At 37.7% G+C, this 19840-nt stretch overlaps 2 protein-coding genes and 1 pseudogene across 2 annotated transcripts in view; 1 reads left to right on the top strand and 2 right to left on the bottom strand.

Annotated features, from left to right (window-relative positions):
• The window catches only part of ACACA (acetyl-CoA carboxylase alpha), a 244652-nt gene that overhangs the window by 5581 nt on the left and 219231 nt on the right, over positions 1-19840 (top strand). The window lies entirely within an intron of this gene.
• LOC120621267 (uncharacterized) lies at positions 1337-1455 on the bottom strand (annotated as a pseudogene).
• On the bottom strand, positions 5752-18446 carry CUNH17orf78 (chromosome unknown C17orf78 homolog). The gene is made up of 7 exons (XM_039885898.1): positions 18159-18446; positions 17053-17139; positions 16312-16557; positions 11458-11613; positions 9939-10063; positions 9418-9537; positions 5752-7099 (listed from the first exon to the last, which is right to left on the bottom strand). The coding sequence occupies exons 1-7, from the start codon at positions 18211-18213 to the stop codon at positions 7025-7027; spliced, it is 864 nt and encodes a 287-aa protein (XP_039741832.1). The 5' UTR covers positions 18214-18446; the 3' UTR covers positions 5752-7024.

Here is a 19840-nt window from a genome sequence, read left to right as displayed (position 1 = left end):
TGTTGTAGCTCAAGTTTTACAGCTCTAATGTTGCAGCTCACGTGTTAGAGTTCACAAGCTGGGGAAATGCAACGGGAATTGAGACGGGGAGGCTGACATATATAGAGAGAAGTTCCTGCCCCTGCTCCCTGATTGGTCCTTATTGCACTGTTCTGATTGCCTGGCTCCACATGTTCTTATTGTTGTGGGGCTGCTCTGAATGGTCCCTGTAAATGCAAATGAGGATATAGCTGCACAGCTCCGATTAGATGGGAAGGTCTCAGTCCCATTGGTTGAAATACAATACCAGGAGCTTCTTAATGATGGGCTCAGAGCAGCACAGTGCAGGAGGCTTGGCAGCTTAGTTTGTGGCTTTTCCCTCACATACAGGGTGTTTGAGAGACTTCTGTAAGCAATGGCTGCTAGCTGCTGGTTATGAATTTGGGCCCAATTAACCACAGGAGCCCTTCTTGGAAGGTATATTCTTTCTCAGGGCTGATACTCTTCAAAATGACAACAGGTTTCTCCTCCTAACTTCGTATTAAAACTAGTCACTTCTCAAAGCTCTGTGTATGTATTTTCTCATTTTAGTCCTTAACCTTTTAAGGGAGGTGGTGTTACTCCCATTTTACTGATGCAGAAACTGACGGTCAGAGAGTGTAAGCAGGCAGCATAATAGAGACTCAAACTTCTATCTCCAACCTCTCACCACACTTCATACAACCTCAGAAGGTAATGGATTCCAATAGAGATATGTAAAGCTTTTTTTTAAGGAAATCGAATGGCTCCTGGGAAATACAGAATATTAGAATATGTATATTAGTCCTGCTTATCTGAAGTTTTATTTTTCATGGTTTCGGTTACCTGCAATCAACTGTGGCCCAAAATATTTCAGGAAAATATTCAGAAATAAACAATTCATAAGTTTTAAATTGCACGCTGTGAAAATAAACAATTCATAAGTTTTAAATTGCACCTCACTCTGTGTCTCCTGGAACATGAATCATCCCTTTGTCCAGCATATCCGAGGTGTCGGGGGAGAGAGACAACATAGTCACATAACTCTTATTATAGTATATTGTTATAATTGTTCTATTTTATTATTAGTTATTGTTAATCTCTTACCTAATTTCTAAATTAAACTTTATCATAGGTGTTTATGTACAGGAAAAAAATTGTATGTATGTAGGGTTCAGTATTATCTGTGGTTTCAGTGATCCACTGGGGGTCCTCCATGGGTAATTGGAGACTACCATATTCCTGAATACTAATCCTTTGTTTGTGAAACATGTTGCAATCTAAAGTGTATTTCTTTAAAAAAAAAAAATTTTTATACTTAAAAAAAATTTTTTTTTAACGCCTACAGCAGCTGGTATTCCTAGGTGGTCTCCCATCCAAGTACTAACCAGGACCAAACCTGATTAGCTTCCGAGATCAGACGAGATCTGGTCCATTCAGGGTGGCATGACCGTAGACCTAAAGTGTATTTCTAATATAATATTCTTCAACATGCAGATTTACCCATAAATAAACAACTCTCAGGCTCTGAAGCTTTCAGAGTCTCATTTGGCTCCAAGAATCTATTTTCATTTTGCCTTCTATGGCTTCATTTAAAAAGCTTTTGACGCTTATGTCTAAAAGTCCCACAAAAAACATATTTCTTCGGACTTCAGGGACTCCTATTTTGAAGAACTCTGCTTTGCTGACACATACATGAAAAAATAAAGTAGCTGGGTAGTTAGCATGTTCCAACCCTATTCAATTCTTTATGGCAGGAAGGAAAAAAAAAATCTCTCAAAATACTACCAGTAACTGTCATGGTCTTATTCTGAAATCAAACCACCTAAGTAATGCACAGGTACAATTTCAGAATGATTTATTTAGATATTGTCTTCCTAGGCATTTTTAATGACTCCATGGTGTTGAAAAGAATTTCATCATGCAGCAATATCTAAACTCCTGAGTATATTTTCCACTAAAAATCACTGAGCTCTCCAGAGTAAGCCATAAAATGCCTTTGCACAACATTTTTATTTGTCTAAACACAGGGAAGATGAACTTGGGCAAAGCAGATAGTTGGTGTGCCAGAGCAATATCACATCAGGGAAATTTGTTTGGCCTTCTCTCTGCCATGTATCACCATTTACCCTTCTAGCTTTCTAGCTCCCTTCCTCCTAACTAGAAAGGAAATAATCTGATTTCCATATGGATACTTTCAAAGAAATCCTTTCACTCCAAACTGATCTTTCTTCCCGGTAAATTAATTTTAAGCCGTTTATCTTTAATTGTAGATAATAATACACTTGCCTCTTGGTATCTGCAGATTAGTTCCAGGATACCCCTTGGATACCAAAATCCGAGGATGCTCAAGTCCCTTATGTGAAATGATGTACTATTTGTATATAACCTACACATATCCTCTTGTATACTTTAGATCATCCCTAGATTATTTATAATACCTAATACAGTGTAATTGCTATATAAATAGTTGTACTGTTTTGTTTAGGGAATGATTTTTCAAAATCTGTACATGATCCGTACAAATGCAACCATTGTGGGCCTAACTACATAGTACATGTCAGCAATAATGTAACTTTTTAAAAAATATTTTCAATCCAAGATTGGTTGAATATGTGGATGTAGAACATGCAAATACGGAGATCCGACTGTATCACCAGGAATACAAGACTCTACAACTTAATTAAAAAGACTTAACTCAATATAAAAAGAGGGAGAGGTTATAAGCAAGCATGAGAAAATATGAAGCAAATAAGCATATGGAAAGATGCTCAACCTCACTATTAAGCGGGAAAATGCACATAAGAACAATTACATACTAATTCATAGCCATCAGATTGGCAAACATTTGTCTGAGATTTCCAAATCAAGGACTGTGTGGAATAATAGGGACTTTACTGCTGGGGAGAATATTTGGTACAACCTCCTCAGAGAACCGTATGCAATAGCAAAGTTGAAGGATGTATTTTTCCTACAACCCATGAATTCTCCGTGGCATATGTCCTCGACATAGACATGTCCAAGAAATTTCATTGTAGAAGAAATAAGTTTAACTGCTATCTGATCTTAGTGTGTATATAGTTTATAAGTCCTCAAATTCAGTGTCTCTTTTGTTGAATGTTTGATTCTTCTACAAGTCAATAAAGATTTTTTACCCTATAGCCTGCACTGTTTATTCTTTTTCAGTGCAGTAGGGAGCAATAGTGACTTGATTAAATCCTTGGAGAGTCTTCTGGACTTCATCTTATTCCATGGAAACCATGATGCTATATACCTCTAAACATATCCTTCTCCATCCTATTTTAATAAGTTTTAGAAAACAGAACTTAAAATAAGACAAAATTTGGCTATTGTGAATAGTTTTTCTTCCTTGGGAGCAGTAATACGGGCTTCCCATTTCTCATTTGTTTATTTTATGTTTAATTTTTTATGCCCACTGCTTTTTTCAGAGAATGAAGTTAGCAACTTCAGCCACTGGATGGCGCAAATTCACAAGATCACAAGAGTCTAGTGAATGAGTATTAGTTACAGCCCAAGGTGCATATACTTGCTGCACTGCATCAGGTGAAAGAGGGTTAGGTAGAAGAAAAAAGGCTTTGGGGGCCTGAAACAAGTATAGACGTGAAAATAAGTTCCATAGGAATACAAATTAAGAGAAATCTTTAATATTAGATGACTGGCAATTCAGGTCACTGAATAAGAGAAAGATATAGAGGGAAAGGAAAAAAAAGTGTTGGAATAAAGAGCAAGAAGAGAAAGATGAAGAGATAAAGAAATGTGAGAGAAAAGCACATAAGTCTAAAGAGATGAATTCAAATGTTACCAACAATTACAGGATGGCCCTTCATTGGTTTGTAGCCACCTGGTAACCAATAGCAGCATTGATATAAAAATAAAAGTTACTTAATTTTCTTCTAGAAAGTCAGTAATGATACCTCAGCTATCTATTTAGTGATGTAACATTATCAACACATTTTTTGAATGTCTATGAACATAATGCTTTATTGGATACAAGTAATATAGAGACATACAAATGTAGAAGTCCAGAAGACCCTGCAGGCTTCAAGCACAAGAACTAGGAAGTATACATAAAAAGGTAAAGGGCAACTCATGGCAACATGAGAGCCATTGTATGAACTCGAAAATGGAATCCTTTCTGAAAGTGGGGAAAAGGAGTGCAGGCAGGAGCAGAAGATCAGAATGTGAGGAAAGGAGCGCCTATAAGACTGTCAACCTCCCCAGGGCAAAAAAAAAAAAAAAAAAAAGGATTCCTAGCCTCTAATTATTAGTATATATAGCAAATCTTCCTTGGAAAATGGCCAGTTCTAGACATAAACATAGAGAAATTGCTTTAGGTCAAAATCGCTGGATAGTGCTTAAAGGCTCCAAAACAAGACGTGGGGGGAGAGGAAGAATGACTAGGGCTAGAACCACCGTTAAGTTTCTCTGTGATTGGTTAACCCCTTGCACTAGCCTGAGTATGCAGAAAAGGAGGGATGCTAATAGCCTGCTTAGGCCTTTGAGAGGTCTAGAGAGTCCTAGGTCACTTTGATTTTTTATGAACACAGGTATATCTAAAAAGTGAAGAAATGCCAAAACAGATATAAAATTGTTGTATATTTTAAATGTTTCTATTGAACAAAGCCATGCTTTAGCATACATACAAATACAACTAATAATGTCATTCTGCAGTACCTTCAAAAGTTTAAATTGGATGTTTCTGTGAATGCGCCTTCTCTGCCCTAAGCAACCACCTACCTTAATCTTTGTACCCATCAAAATGTATTGGGGTGACTTAGACCCTTAGAAAATATGGAATGACTTCCAGTCCTCTCTACGTTAAGACTTGGAAAAAATGCACTTAATACTTGCGTTAGCTGGAAATGTGGTAGTAATATGTTAGCCAAAAGAAGGGATACAAATTTAGAATAGTGTGATATCTAAAAAGAGATGCATCAAAATGTTAACAATAGTTATCTCTGAGAAGAAGGATTAGGTGTAACATTTTTTCTTTTTTTATTCTTTATATTTTTCAGTATTTTCTATAAGTTGTTATAATGAGAATGTACTTTAATAATCAAAAAACAAAGTACGGTAACTTAATGAGAAAGAATTTGTAATAAAAATCTTACTGACTAGTCACTTCCCAGAGGAATGATTGGCACTCTACAGAAACATTGTTTTATCAGGTTGAGAATGTAACTTATTCTATAGTGGTAACAAGGAGAATTGTGCCTTGCTGTGAAGTGCTCTGCAGACCTTAAAGGGCTCATCCTAAAGTCCACATGGGAGTTCTCCTTTCCCTTTTGCTCTCTGTCTCATCTCCTAGTTTTCAAAGATCTCCACTGGTAAGAGAATATAGAATTTAAAATGGTTAACTGATTAAGGAGTCAGAAAATCCTCAGAGGGACCTTGCTTTGTCAGGGGGAATAAGTTGTCCCCAAAGCAAAATAAACAGTTTTGATCCCATCGGTCAATTTTTGTAAAGAAAGTCACTGTAAATGTCACCCAAATTATATTCTCGCAGAAGAGTTAATGCATGTAGACTTTGCCCCAGTTTTTATCTCCTAGGAAATATCATGTTTCTGGGTTAAAGGACATTATAATGAGGCTGGGAAGGGTGGGGATGAATGTAGGCATCAGCACTAGACCAAGAGCTTCTAAGTATAGAATGCTTTTAATAATTCTCCCTAACAGTCTTGGGAAGGAGCAAGCTTCTCCCCGTGCCCCGTCACCCCCCCCCCCCGGCCCATTTCATGGTCACACTGAACCACAGATGGCAGGATAAACTGGATGTAAATTGTGAATCAATGGAAGGGTGCAAATATTATACTTATTTATCCAAAAATCACCAGTGCTCTATCTTCTTCACCTACTATATTTCAAATCTCTATGGGACTTTAGGATACCTAGAAGATCTCCAGGGCTTCCTTGAAAACTATCATCATCTGTGCTTTGTACTGCTCCATCTCTTCCAGGCCGAGCTTGAATATTAAATCAGAGTTTAGGGCGAGATATATTCCCCTGTTGGTATAGTTTTGAGAATCACTTTTTTGGACAACTTGAAAGAAAGAAGAATACAATTCGTATATGGTTTTTACCAGAGAACCAAGAAAACAGAATTATTTAGAAACAGGCACATTTCACGAAAACAGCATGGAATGGTTTCAGCCTCTTATGAAAAAAAGCAGGACAACACTCTTATCCCTCCTGCCATTCTCTTTCTTACCTAAATGCTGCTTTAATATCAGCTCCTTCCACTTTCTCACTGTATTCTTAAACAGGTCAGACTTGACATAGCTGTGCCGCTGTGAGAAAGATCATCAGAATCATTTTGCTCTGGCATCCTTGTTCAAAATGTATACAGCTCACTATGATGGTAGAGTATAATGTCAGACCCACTTTAGGAACTCTGGATTATCGGGAGACCTCATCTGGGTCCTATTGGTATGCAGTCCCTAAGCCCCTTGGGGATGACTTCTGAGGAGGACTTATGGGATGCTTAGAGTCAAGCTCTCTTCACCAGTGTATTGATAGCTACATGTGGCGGCAGAGGCTAAATCATAAAACTCTATTAACTATCAGCCTGGGAATACAGGAACTCCACCCTAAGCCACTTGAGTGCCACTGAGCATGAAGTCAGCTATGAGAATAATAGAGGAGTTGGTGAACTGTGCCACCGTGGCTGCTTTGCCCATTTTCTTGGAAGCTGTGTTTAAATCTTTTGTCAAAGGGAGCAATAGATCCATTCACAATGCTTCGTGGGAAGATTTTCTCTTTTCATTTGATTGAATGAGATGATACCCATTTTTTTGTGGAAGTACAAAGTGAATCTCAGAAGCTTATGACTCAGTCACTACCAGTGGCATGAGGGTAACTAAGCCTTCATTGGTTTGGCATTACTGTTAAATTGTAATGTCCCTGCTGAAGATATGAGTGTAAAATTGGTAAGAATCTGCCCATATTGATTAATAATAGGGAGAAGACAGTGTAATATCATTCAGCATATGAAGCAGAGCAGAACTTTTCAGAAGTATGTCTGGTGGATAACAGTGATCCCTGCAGCCGCCTTTGAACTTGAGTCGGGAGCATTTTGTCCAACCTAGAGATTGAAGTGAAATATGAAAGCTAAATAAGGATGCAAATGGGTATTTCTTCACATAACAACAAAGAGATAGCTAAGTACAAGACCATATATAATTCCAAATATGCATCATTTTGCCTCTTTGTTACCAAATAATTCTAGGAAAAGTTGTTATTACATCGAGAAAGTATTAGCAAGGCGCACTTAGTATGGAAACCTACAATTTGTTGGAACCTATAACCTACTAGCAGAGAGCCTTTTCACCCCTTGCTTAACCTATTTGCCTTGAATGGAAAAGGCCCTGGGTCTGCAGCTACTTTGCATCCCAGATGCACAGGGATACATTCTACTTCCTTGCTAAATCAGGCCCAAACAGTCTCACTGTATTTGAAAAGTGGCAGAGATCTGGGTCTTCAACTCTTATCATACCTAACTCCATGCGCTGTCTGATTTTGTATGCACTTCCTAAATGCTTATATGTTGTGAGCATAGACTGACTATAAGCCTCCAGAAGGCGGAGAACTTGGCATTTAGAAGTAAAACTTGCACTTTCAGTAAAATTTTGTAGAATAGATAAGTGAGCCAATAAATCTAATATAGGAATTTAAAAATCTGAATTTTAGTTCTGTTTCTACCAGCCGTGTTACCTTGGGAAAGTCACAAATCCTCTCTGAACCTGTTAAAGTATCAATAAAATGTAGATACCTGCTCTAGCTACCTCCGAGGGTTTTTGTGAGGCTCAAATGAAGTAATGTGTGTAAAATTGCTGCTTATGATTTCTATTAAATCTTTGATTAATAGTTTATTTTGTTCACAAGAAAAGTTTAATCAGAGTTGCTGCTTCGTAGTTACCTCTAATTCTGAACTAGACTTTTTAGTTACCTACAGGCCTATTTCTTCCAATGTTGAGTAGAAATGATAACGTAGATTGGAGTAAAAAATTAAAACTAGACCATATGATAAAACCATCCTAATTTACATGGGTTCATCATCCAAAATTAGCAGAAACAGAATTATAGAAAATATTAACCTAGACCAGACATGACAAATAAGTTGATGTTGGGTACCTGAAGCACTGTGAAAAGAAAGATTCTGATGCCATGCCTGAGTGGAAAGAGTGCAGTGCTTGATTTTTTAAAATTGAGATATAATTGACATATAACATTGTGTAAGCTTAAGGTATATAATGTGTTGATTTGATACATTTATGTATTGCAATATACTTACTACCATAGCTTTAGCTAACACCTCTATCATGGAATATAATGACCATTTCTTTTTTGTTGTGAGAACATTTAAGATCTAGTTTCTTAGCAGTTTTGAAGTATTTAATACAGTATCATTGACTAATCACTGTGCTGTGCATTAGATCTCCAGAACTTATTTATCTTCTAGTTGTACTATGCTTCATTGTTAATATGTGCAGCTGACAGAATTAAAGAATAGCAGCATGTATACCATCCTAGGCTAGATAATCTTTGAGATCTATTCTCAATGCTGTAATTCTACAAAATTGGACACCTTCTTTAATTTAAAAAGTATTGGAGACCCCATCTCCAATACTTTCAATACTAGAAACTGATGAATGCCTTCCCTACAATATTTACAATACCCACTAGGGTATTGTAGGGAAGGCACTCATCAGTTTCTAGTATTCAAAGGCTGAGTTCACTCCTCATGGGGAAACTGGATTTAGAGCAGCTGTGCTGAACCAGTGGTATAGTGTCTGTTTTGGACACCAGAGTGCAATATGAATTTATAATCCTGTCAGGAAACCCAAGGGCAGGGAAGAAGGAAGCTATTTTGCTAAATATTCAAACTGTGTTCAGTGTGGTGGTTCCTAAACTTTGGTATATGTAAGAGTTACCTAGGGGCAGGGATGGATACATAGCCATGGATTCTGAAGCTCTTATAGTTTGGGGGGGACCATTTTTTTAAGAAAAAGAATACAGATTTTAAAAATAAAAAATTGGATACAAGGCCTTGTACAGGTCCCATAGGTCCTGAAGCTTAAATTTCATTAATTTCACAGTAAACTCACTTTTACTTAGGAAGTGTGTTAAAATTCTTAAAAATATGATTCCTGGCCCCAGATACAAAGACATTCTGATTGATTATATCTAGGGCCAAGAAATCTGTATTTTTGATACATACCTTATTGTGTTATGGCTGAGTTGATATTAAGAAAATAGCAGTACAAATACCTGCCTATTTTCTGACACAGAAGAATTACCCACATTTGCTTCATAACTGAGGCAACTTCCTGTCTCCCAGCACTTATATGTCAGCCCAGTTTTCTCCAAGCAAATGACACAAACCATACAGAAACCACTTTCCTTCTCAGGCTGAGAGTCCGGCTGGGATTCAGCTGTCTCAGGTTGCTGCTGGCCTCCTTTCCTTGGCCTTCTCCACAGCCACCGGCACTGGCATAGCTTTCTGGCTCTCAGGCATCGACTCTGAAGGGAGTAAATGACTGGTATTAATGTCAGGTGGCTGGTATGCATTTGATTATCTTCCAAACCTCATATCAGGGCGTTTAAAGAAAACCACCTCTTCTAAAAAAAATATTCAGTCCTATTGACTTTTTCCTCCCTAGAGAATGTACAAGTAAGCAGAGGAAAGGAACTGACATTTAGCAAAAACCTCAATAAACCATACAAAGGAAATATCACTAGTCCCATTTTAAAGATGAGGCAACTAAGGTTGGATAAGTCAATCAACTTTCTCAAAACCACCAGTTAGTGAGTGTGAATGGCAGGTCTGTCTAAACTCCAAAGTCTCATTATGCCAATCTGACTGGAACAGAAGGGAATGTTTATAGATCAACTCAATGGACCCAAAACATCATCAAACTTACAGGGCATGGGACTTCAAAAATGACAAACACTATAATGGCGACTCCACTGAACAACAGAGTGACAGCAATCAGAAATTTGACCACAATGCTCCATTTCTGCCTCTTCTTTAGGTTCTCATCTGTGTCTAAAGGAAAGAGGAGTAGAAGAGGTAGAAAAAAGAATTTAAGAGAGAAAAGAGATTGACCCTTGACTTGAAGGTCTCCTGGCTCATATGACTAATAGGAGTCCAGCTTGATTCAGAAGCAGAGGCTGAATTTCCAGTTCAGACTCAGTTTCAGGAGTGGAGTAGGTATCACAAATTCTGCTCTAATCACCTTCGTAGCCTCTTTTCAGTGAGTCACTTTCCGTGGGATTTGGGATTTTCCATGATCAGGTAGGACTAATTCTTACACTGCTCTCAGGGGAGTAAAAGGGATGAGTTCACAAGGAGTTCTAAACCCAACTTTTACGAGTAGCCCTCAAGGTCTCTACCCTTATGCTCTGATACACTGTATTGGATTAGAAAATCATCTTTCCTATGCATCTTTTGACTTTAATAGGGCGTAGGCAGAACAAAGGTGGATTGGCATTGCTTCTGGATTATAAGCCAAATTTGGGGACAAATGGCTCATATGCATCCTGTTACTACAAATCTTATATTTATTTTTCTCTTGGTAGAAACTGGGATGTAACTCAAACTGAAATCTTTAAGAATTTGAGTCCTAGACAATTTAGGGAAGGCTGTTTCTAAAAACAGTGAAGACAAAACATGCACTTGGTTGTCATCACTATAATGATTGTTTAGTGTGTAAGTGTCGTCTATTTATACATGCAATGTGTAGAATTACCTACTACAGAAATATGTTTTACTCTTTCCCCAAACCTAGCTACAAGGTGAGCTCACTTGTATGGAGGTAAAGGGTTATTAATATAGTCATGAGCTGTTTAACTACAGGGATACGTTCTGAGAAATGCATTGTTAGGCAGTTTCATCATTATGCGAACATTATACTACTTACACTACCCTAGATGGTATAGGCTACTACACACCGAGGCTATATGGGATAGCCTATTGCTCATAGGCTACAAACCTGAATAGCATGTTACCATACTGAATATTGTAGGCAGTTGTAACAGAGTGGTATTTGTGTATCTAAATATATCTAAACATAGAAGAGGTACAGTAAAAATACAGTATAAAAGATAAAAAATGGTACACCTAATCAGGCACTTACCATGAATGGAGCTTGCAGGACGAGAAGTTGCTCTGGGTGCATCAGTAAGTGGTGAGTGAGTGTAACATTATTGTACATTACTGTAGATTTAATAAACACTGTACACTTAAGGTACACTTACAAACATTTCTGGGACCTTCTTTATGGAGAATCTGATTTTTTTGCACAGAAATGAAGTGATTTTCTAATGTAAACTGTGTTACTTCTCAACCTCTGGGAAAATCCTAGGAGACCCAGACTAATGTTGGGGCTAAAAATGTTTCTTTTTCTTTCTGTTCTTGTCTCACCCCTACTTATTCTGTACCTTGTTGTTTCGAAGGACTAGAAAAATCATCAATACTTGTAGTTTTGTCTCCTTTATTCCCATGAGTTATGGAGGTGTTGATAGTGGTGGTAAAAGTCTCTGATGAAATCCCCATCACTGGATAGACCTTACATTGGAAGATCCCTGGTAAAAAGGCTATAAAATAAGAAAGAAATAATGAAAGGACAACTGAGAAAACTTTATCCTGCCTTTGATTTTACCTGACAAAACCCTAGTTCTACCCAGCTAATATTAAACTACTTTTATCTGTATGTATATATATTAAATGTATATGTATATATTATGTATATATGTATATATATTAAATATGTGTATGGATGTTTTATATGTATATATATATTAAACTTCTAAGTGTGGTCTCATTGATCTGTCCATAAATTTAGGGTGTGGGCACCAAATAATGCCAAGAGTAAATGAGGACAGAGATACTAGTAAGAGGTATGAATTAAATCCCCATGAGGCCTTTGACTAATGTAAGATCATAGTGGAGGAGTAGACCATATCTTGTTTGCCTATCATTCTTAAAGCCATAATAATAAAAGGATGGAGGGTGTAACACTGTTCAAAGTTTCCTTCTTTAAAAAAAGTGGCTTCAAAGTCCAAGGAAAAACATGAAATATAATTTGCCTTAATAACTACTACAATTCTGTCTAGTAGAGTCTAAGTCAACTACTCTTGAGAGGGGATTGGCGAAAGCAGAGGGAGGCAGAAGAAGAAGGAAAGACCACTTGACTTCATGCACTCCTCAGTTTCATTTACTAAATTATTAAAAATGAATATTATGTGCCAGGGACTGCTTCAGTACTTTGGACATATCAGATTCATTCAAGCAAGAGAACAAGCAAAGTAGAAGGAAGGTGGGGGTGAGGAGGAAGCAGACAACAATAAGTATAGTTTTTATGATATGTTAGAAGGAGATAAGTACTACCAAAAAAAAGTAAAAGTAGAGCAAGGTAAGGGAGCAGTCTGGGGGTGCAGGTGGGCAGTGGTTTGGCAACCTGCGGTATAGTCAGGTTTCATTGAGAAGGTGAGTACTGAGCCAAGACTTAAAGGAGATGAGATTAGCCAAGTAGATGCCTGGGGAAGTACAGTAAATCCTCAATAATGTCATCAATAGGTTCTTGGAAACTGCAACTTTAAAATGTAATGACATATAACAAAAACAATTTTACTGTAGGCTAATTGATATAAACAAGAGTTAAGTTCCTACAGCATATGTCATCAAAACATCACCAAACTTCTAAAGTTCCAAAACATTTTTAATGTTAAGCATTGAAATAAATGTCAGATATGCATACGTTTAATAAAGATTAATAAAAACAAGAAAGATAATTCTTTTCCAACCCTCTTATGCCAGTTCAGGGTGGCCACAGCCTATCCCAACAGCCTAGGATGGAAGACAGAAACCAAACCTGGACAGGATGCCCTTTCATCACAGGACACACTCACACCCACACCCACACTCAATACTTGTAGCCAATCCACCTTTGTTCTACCTACACCCTATTAAAGTCACTCAGACTGGGACCATGTAGACATGCCAGTTTATCTCACATGCACACCTTTGGGCTGTGAGAGGAAACCAGAGTATTGAAGAAAACCCATGTAGATGGTGGCCCCCAGCTGGAAATCCATTTTTTTCCTCATCAACATTATAGTGAAATGATGTTAAATGACATTATTGGAGGACCTGCTATAGTGACGTAGGCAGAGGGGAGAGCTAAGGTAAAGGCCCCGAGGTAGAGTATGTCTAGCATGTTCCAGTTTTAGAAGAAGAGCAAGGTGGCCAGTGAGACTGGAGCGGAATGAGCAAGAGGACAGTAGTAGTAGGAGATGAAGATCTAAAGGAAATGGGTCCATATTGCTGAGGGCCTTGTAGGATAGTTTAAGGATTTTGATTTTTATTCTGATTGAAATGGGGATCCATTGCAAGGTTTTGAGCAGAGGAGTGACAGGATGATTTTGTTTTTAAAGGATCACTGAAATAGACAGTAAGGGTGCAAGGATAGAAACAGAGCCACCTGTTAGGAGGCTATTGTAGAAATCCAAATGAGAAATGATGGTGACTTAGAACAGCTACGGAAGTGATGAGGTGCAGATGAATTCTGGCTGTAGTCTGGCACTAACTTTGCTTGCCTCCAGAGTTGACCTAATCCAGTTCAGACAGTGGTTTCTATTCCATTTTTCATGACCTCCTATCATTGCTTATTAAATTAAGGCCTGTAAGTTCTACTTGACTTTTCTAAATTATTCTATGTCCTGATTAAGTCCACGTGAAAATGATAGTTCCTTACTTCTGAAGGCCCGTGGCCACAGTACTAAGACACTGTACATGAAATTACAGGGTAAGGAGTAGTCTTTGATTTCAGTTTGATCAGGAAGATGATGTTGGAAAGGTAGGCAGAGACAAAGAGCCACAGGTTCAAAAGAAAAAAAAATTATGTGAAGTATTTTCAGCATAGTGCCAATCAGTTCTCTGAAGTGATAATGTGTTTATGAGACAGCTGAGATAAAGATAAACAAGTCTCACTTTGGACAAGTCATATAAGTTCTCTGAGTTTTGGTTTCCTTATCTGTAAGATGATTATAATAAAATAATTCTTAGTCTGCCTATTTCACAAGGATAATGTGAAGATGAGAAACAAAAAGAGAAAACAGGTGTGAAAACACTCTGCATGTGATATGATAGAAAGAAGAAGAAAAACCTAAAGATCTTCCAAGTAGAACTGTGCTTTCTAGTCACAGGGATAATGATATTTCACTGTGGCATGTCTTCCTACCTCCTGGGGGCCAGTGTTTCAAAGTGTACTTAATAGGCTTCATTTGTCAGTGTATTTCCATTTCTGCCTAGCTTCTAAATTAATGTCCATTCATGTTGGCAGCTCATCACTTTTAGGTCTCATCAGCTGGGGAACTGAGTATCAAGGTAGAGCAATTTCAGATTCCTACTTTGCTCTGGGGACTTTTCCATGAACTGTCTTCTGTTTCTGGGACATCCTCCTGTGCAGACTGATGTCACCTATAGTAGGCATCTCTTTTATGACCTTGGAAATTTGACCATTTACCTAATTTTTATTTCTACCCTACTTGGAGTCTGTCACCTCCTGGTACTCAATGTTAAATTCAGAATAGGCAGTTTCAAACTTATCAATGGGGCAATATTTCAGAACCCCATTCATAAGTGGGTTGTTTGTAATTTATTGTTCTGTAGAAATGTGTCCTGACTGATGATTAGGTCCCCAAACTAACCCACAAACATCCATTTAATCTCTTTGTATGGGTCAAATAGTACAGGTTATCAGCTTAAACTCTTCCTCCTTCTCTGGATTCCCTGCAGTAAATTCAGCCCAAGGCAAATTGTTGAATTAGGTCAGGTTGATTGTTGGCATCTCTCTTCCCCCTTAATCTCACAGTTTTCCTCCTCCCAAATTTCTAAGAGCTTGTGTCCTTAATTGCTCTGAGTCTAACATTGCATAGCACTATATCCAAGAAAGACTCACCCTGTGTAAAGTGCTTTAGACTCCAAAATGACTTAAGTTCACTATTACCCATCACTCCTACCATTGGCTGAAGGGGTGTGTCACAAGTTAGGAGGGAAACAGTCTGGTTGAATTAATTTACATTAATACTGAGTGAAAGCCCCTACACACTGACAAAAGATTTTAAGTTTTTAAGAGTATTCTTTTCATACAAAAATTATTATCATATGAACTTTAGAAAGTATAATAAAGGAATGGAAACATTCATGTCATGTGAGGATATATAATTTACAGCCCAAGAACTTATCTACTTATTTCCCAATCTCTAGTCTTCTAAACAAACTGTAGTTTTAGAAGTTTTTTTCCCCCATTATTCTGCTTGTGAACCCCCCGTTTCTCTGAATGTGTCAAGTTTTATTTTTCTAGCAGTGCAGCAATGGCATCTAGGAGATTGCCTATATGTAAAGGGGAACTGCTAATACCAATTTATTGATCACAAACCACTTGACAGAAAGAATGGGTGGGAAAAGGAAAGTAGGGCAGAAACAAAAACTTAAGGCTAAGGTTAAGAACCATTGTTCATCAACTATCTGGGAGCATGCGTTCTCACAGAGTGTGGTTGGGATTGCAATGGAACAACCACTGTAGAGGGTAATTTAGCAATATCTATCCTATGGATAAATTGCAGATACACAAAAAAGAATGTATAAGATTATTCTTGCAGCATTGTTTGTCTTTGCAAAAGATTGGAAGCAACCAAAATATCCAACAGAGAACTGGTAGAACAAATTATAGTACAGCCATAAAATGCAATACTGTACTGCTGTTAAAGAGAATGAGACAAATTTATACATATTAATATGGAACAGCCTATAAGATACAATATTAAGTGGAAAAAAGCAAGGTACAGAACAATGTATATGGTATGCTACCATTTATGTTTTTAAAACATATGCTCAGAATATCTCTAGAAGGAAATTCAGTACGTTCCTAATAGTGGTTCCCTCAAGGAGAGAGAACTGGAGGATTGAGAGATTGGAGTAGGAGGGAGATTTAATTTTCACTGATCAGTGCTGTTTGAATATTTTACTATGTACATTCAAAGTAAATCAAATTCAAATAGCCATTGTCAAAAGGAGACCCGTCAGAAATGGAGATCATGTGAAAATTGCAGCATGTCAGGGCCCATGATGGGCCCTTGGATATTAGAAAACTGAGTCTCAGAGAGGACAGAGATTTGCCCAAGGAAAGGATAATCCATTTCTTTGAGGCTTTAGCTGCTACTAAGTTCTACCTACATTCAGGGATGTCAGATGAAAGTCATGCATAATTCCATCTCATTTGCCAGTCTCACCTTTGCCTATTAGAAGGAATCCAGTCTGAAACTTAGATGTGGGGATTAGGTGACAGTTTGGGGAGGCAGTGCTGTTTCTGTGGGGAGCAGTAATGACTCTCAAGTTCTTCAGAGTATGCTTGACCTTTGGGCTTTTCTCTGAATATACAAGGTTGACTTTCACTTCGCTCCCAGAGCCAAGGCACTGCAGGGTCGCCACAGTCAGATTTTGGATGAATGTGGACCTTTTGGCTTCTGCCTGAGCTTCTGGAAAGAGAAAAGCCAGAGAGAATAAAGGATGCTGGTTCTTAATCTGAATGGCTAAACCATTTCCATTCATGACCCCTGTTAAACTCTACTGCTGTACTTTCTTTTTAGTTCCTCCTCAGCATGTGTTTATGGTACTAAATACACAAGCCCTGCCTTTCTTCATGCCTGCTGTGGGTCCCACAAACATAGGTGACTTTAGTAAATTCAGCCCAGAGAAATACTCATAGATGGTTTTCTGTAATGTAGACAGGGTTGAGTGCTGCCTCCTTCTCATTCTTTATCCCCATCTTTTTTATTTATATAGTCACACCTTAGGTAATAACAGTTAAGTTTAAAAAACTGGTTTCCAGAAAGCATCTTGGGGGCAATACATATATTAAAATAGGGTATTTGAGATATGGGCTAGGAATGGGGGAGACGAGAATCTTTTAAAAGTAAAAATTTTCTGGAATAGCAAAGTGATTTTTCAGAAAGAGAGGGCCCATTTCCTACCTGGCATTAGCACATCCCTAATGCTTCTCACACCCTTTGGGAAGAGCCCAGGCAGCTGTTCCACTTGGCAGCTGCTATCTCTTAGTTCTGGAAGGAAAAAAAAGACTTACTAGGTGTTTGCTTTTTAGAATTCCAGGCACTGGAGAGGGAGATACAAAAGAATGCAGTTTCTTCTCATAAAAATTACAATTAGGAAGATAAAAACTCCCCTCGAAAGATTTTAAAATATGTACAAGTGAGAGTTAGACTAGTATAAAGAAAACTGAGTACCAATCTGTTATCCTTAGGGGAAAAAAAGAGTGAAATAGAGTTAAATGAAGTTAGTGAAAGACTAACCAATCCATCCCTTCAAGCACTGCTTATCATCTTCTACTTCCTGTTCTATCTACCTTCTTGTTTTAAAACTTTCAAAAGTTTATTAAATATAACCTCGGAGAAGGTATCTCTCCAGGTTTTCATAAAACCATAGGTCATAGTTATTTATGCATTTTGGCACATAACACACAGGATGTCGTGAATTTTCTTCATTTGTTAAATTTGTTACTACTGCACCTTATGCTGTTTGGCCTTAACTCTGATGAACGAATTTTAGAGATGAAATGTTTAGGAGCCTTTGAAAAATTGTATTTTACATAAACCGTTATCTAAAGGTAGAAAATAGTGCCATTTCACCCCACACCACCCTTTTCCTTAACTCTCTCCACCCAAGAGCATCCCCTTGTATTTGTATGTAACACCTTAAACAAGGAAGACAACATCTTATGAGAGGCTATGAAATTGAGGGCTTAGGTGATGATAATTCCAAAATTGTGACAGCTCTGTCCAGGAAAGAAAGCCATCTGATAGTGAAAGGACTTTTAATGTTAGTTACATGAACAAGACAAAAGGATGTATCACATTCTTTGAAGACTTCTCACTGTGAAACAGACAGCTACCTCTCTGGGTAGAATCAGTTTTAGTCCTAGAGGCAAGAGGATACATTGGATGACTGGCAAGCATCGCCTACTGAGTATTGGCTGTATCTCTAATCTGCTGGAATAGACCCCCAAACACGTTGTAGGACTCTCTTTGAATTTTCCAGGATATTAGACTAGAGAAGTACTTACCTTTCTTGTTATCATAGGATGTAATGATTAAGCTGAAAACCAAGATGGTATCCATGTCAGCTTGAGTACATGCTCCTTGTAGAGATAGGGTGCTGCTAATCTGTCACAGTCCCTTGTAGCTTTGTCTTTAGGAGTTTTCACAGCCCTGGAACCAAGTTTGGCTGTGGGAAAGTCTGGTTCCACCCTAATTATTTTGCCCCATTTCCTGAAGACCCAGGAATAGAGTTGATTGGAGAGAAGACCAAGTCTGCTTGTTAATAATTGACTCAGAAGGTCTTTCCTGACTTCACTGCTGGTGCCAACATAAAGAACTGTAATTACCTAGAGGTTTCCCTAGGAGAAAGGGCATAAACGCCCAGTGATATGCTTTACAAATACTTGCAGGTAGACACGTAGACAATCACAAGCATGCTCTCTGACACAGGCACATAGATTTATACACCAACATAAAAAGATAGAGATTTCTATTAAGGAAAGTGATTTCTAGAATAAAGCAGGAAATTGGAAAAGGATGAGTCATTGATTTACACTGAACTAGGAGTCAATAGATCTGGGTTCTAATATAGGCCATTGTTAACTATATCATCTTGATAAAATTGCTTGACTTCTCTATACCTCAATTTTTTCTTCTGTAAATGTTTAACTGAATGATCTCTAGAATTCATTCACAGTTACACACATAAATTTACATCAGTACTGACATACCTATTTAGTTTTGTACATTTTTCCACTCCTGAATATTAAAGTGAGTATAGTTAGACCACATTCCCATAAATTGGGCTGAGAAGTTGTGAGGAAGAACTAAATACATAGATGAGTGATATTGTCTGCATTTTGGGAAGATTTTCCTAGACAGATAATTGTTTTTAAAGGTTTTTCAAAAATCATATATTTTAGTAAAGAGTATAAATCTAGTGTAAGATTCTGTAGACTTTGTGATAGCATAGCTAGGTGAACCATAAAGCAGAAATGAAGATCTACTCAGATCTTCTGTAGTCTTTCTACCTACTGTAAATGTACTCAATTGGAGCCAGGATAGGTTTGGCTATGTGAAAGAAGATTCCAGAGGCAGACACTCTGATAATGATGTAAAGGGAGTTTGATTCAAGAGACTTTCCATGAAGGAGTTCATGATCTCTGATCAAATCATTATTTAAATGTTACCATGTTGCTCGACATTTTAATTCAGGTTGAAATCTGGGGAAATCGAGCATCAATGGAAATGTTAGTGGGAAAACAAAAAGGAAAGAGATGTCAGCAAAGGACAATGTGTTGCCTGAAATGTGAAAGAGGAGAGGAAGTACTGAACATCCAGCCATAATGCCTTTCATTCTTTTATTCAGCAAATATTTATTGTCGGCCTACTGTGTGTCAGACACTATTCTAGCAGAGAGCAAGACCAAGTCTATGTTCATATGAAAAGATGGGAAGCAGTCAATAAACATGCAAAGGACTAATAATAAACAACATACAGATACATATGCAAGATAGTTAAAGATTGTAATCATTGTGGAGAAGCAACAAACAGGTGATGAGGTAAAGGATCATTGGCAGAGGCTACTTTAAGTAGGGTGGTCAGAGAAGACTTCTCTCAACTAAGAAAACCAAGAGCATGGATGTCATAGAAGCCAAGAGAGTATTTCAAGGAAGGAATGATCAGTTGGTCAAATGCTGAGAAGTGT

This window comes from Pteropus medius, unplaced genomic scaffold (genome assembly GCF_902729225.1).
Source record: "Pteropus medius unplaced genomic scaffold, Ma_sr-lr_union100, whole genome shotgun sequence".
NCBI classification, from domain to species: Eukaryota; Metazoa; Chordata; class Mammalia; order Chiroptera; family Pteropodidae; genus Pteropus; species Pteropus medius.
Note: the sequence above shows the minus strand (reverse complement) of the source record. Positions and strands in the feature narration are given on the sequence as shown.

Excerpts from the sequence above, each read along its gene's own strand:
- CUNH17orf78 (XM_039885898.1), bottom strand. The coding sequence starts at position 18,213 with ATGGATACCATCTTGGTTTTCAGCTTAATCATTACATCCTATGATAAC. Across the intron at positions 16,558-17,052 it reads TAGGGATGTGCTAATGCCAG|AAGCTCAGGCAGAAGCCAAA; the intron begins GTAGGAAATGGG and ends TTCTCTTTCCAG. Across the intron at positions 7,100-9,417 it reads CGGACTCTCAGCCTGAGAAG|GTTGGACAAAATGCTCCCGA; the intron begins GAAAGTGGTTTC and ends TTCAATCTCTAG.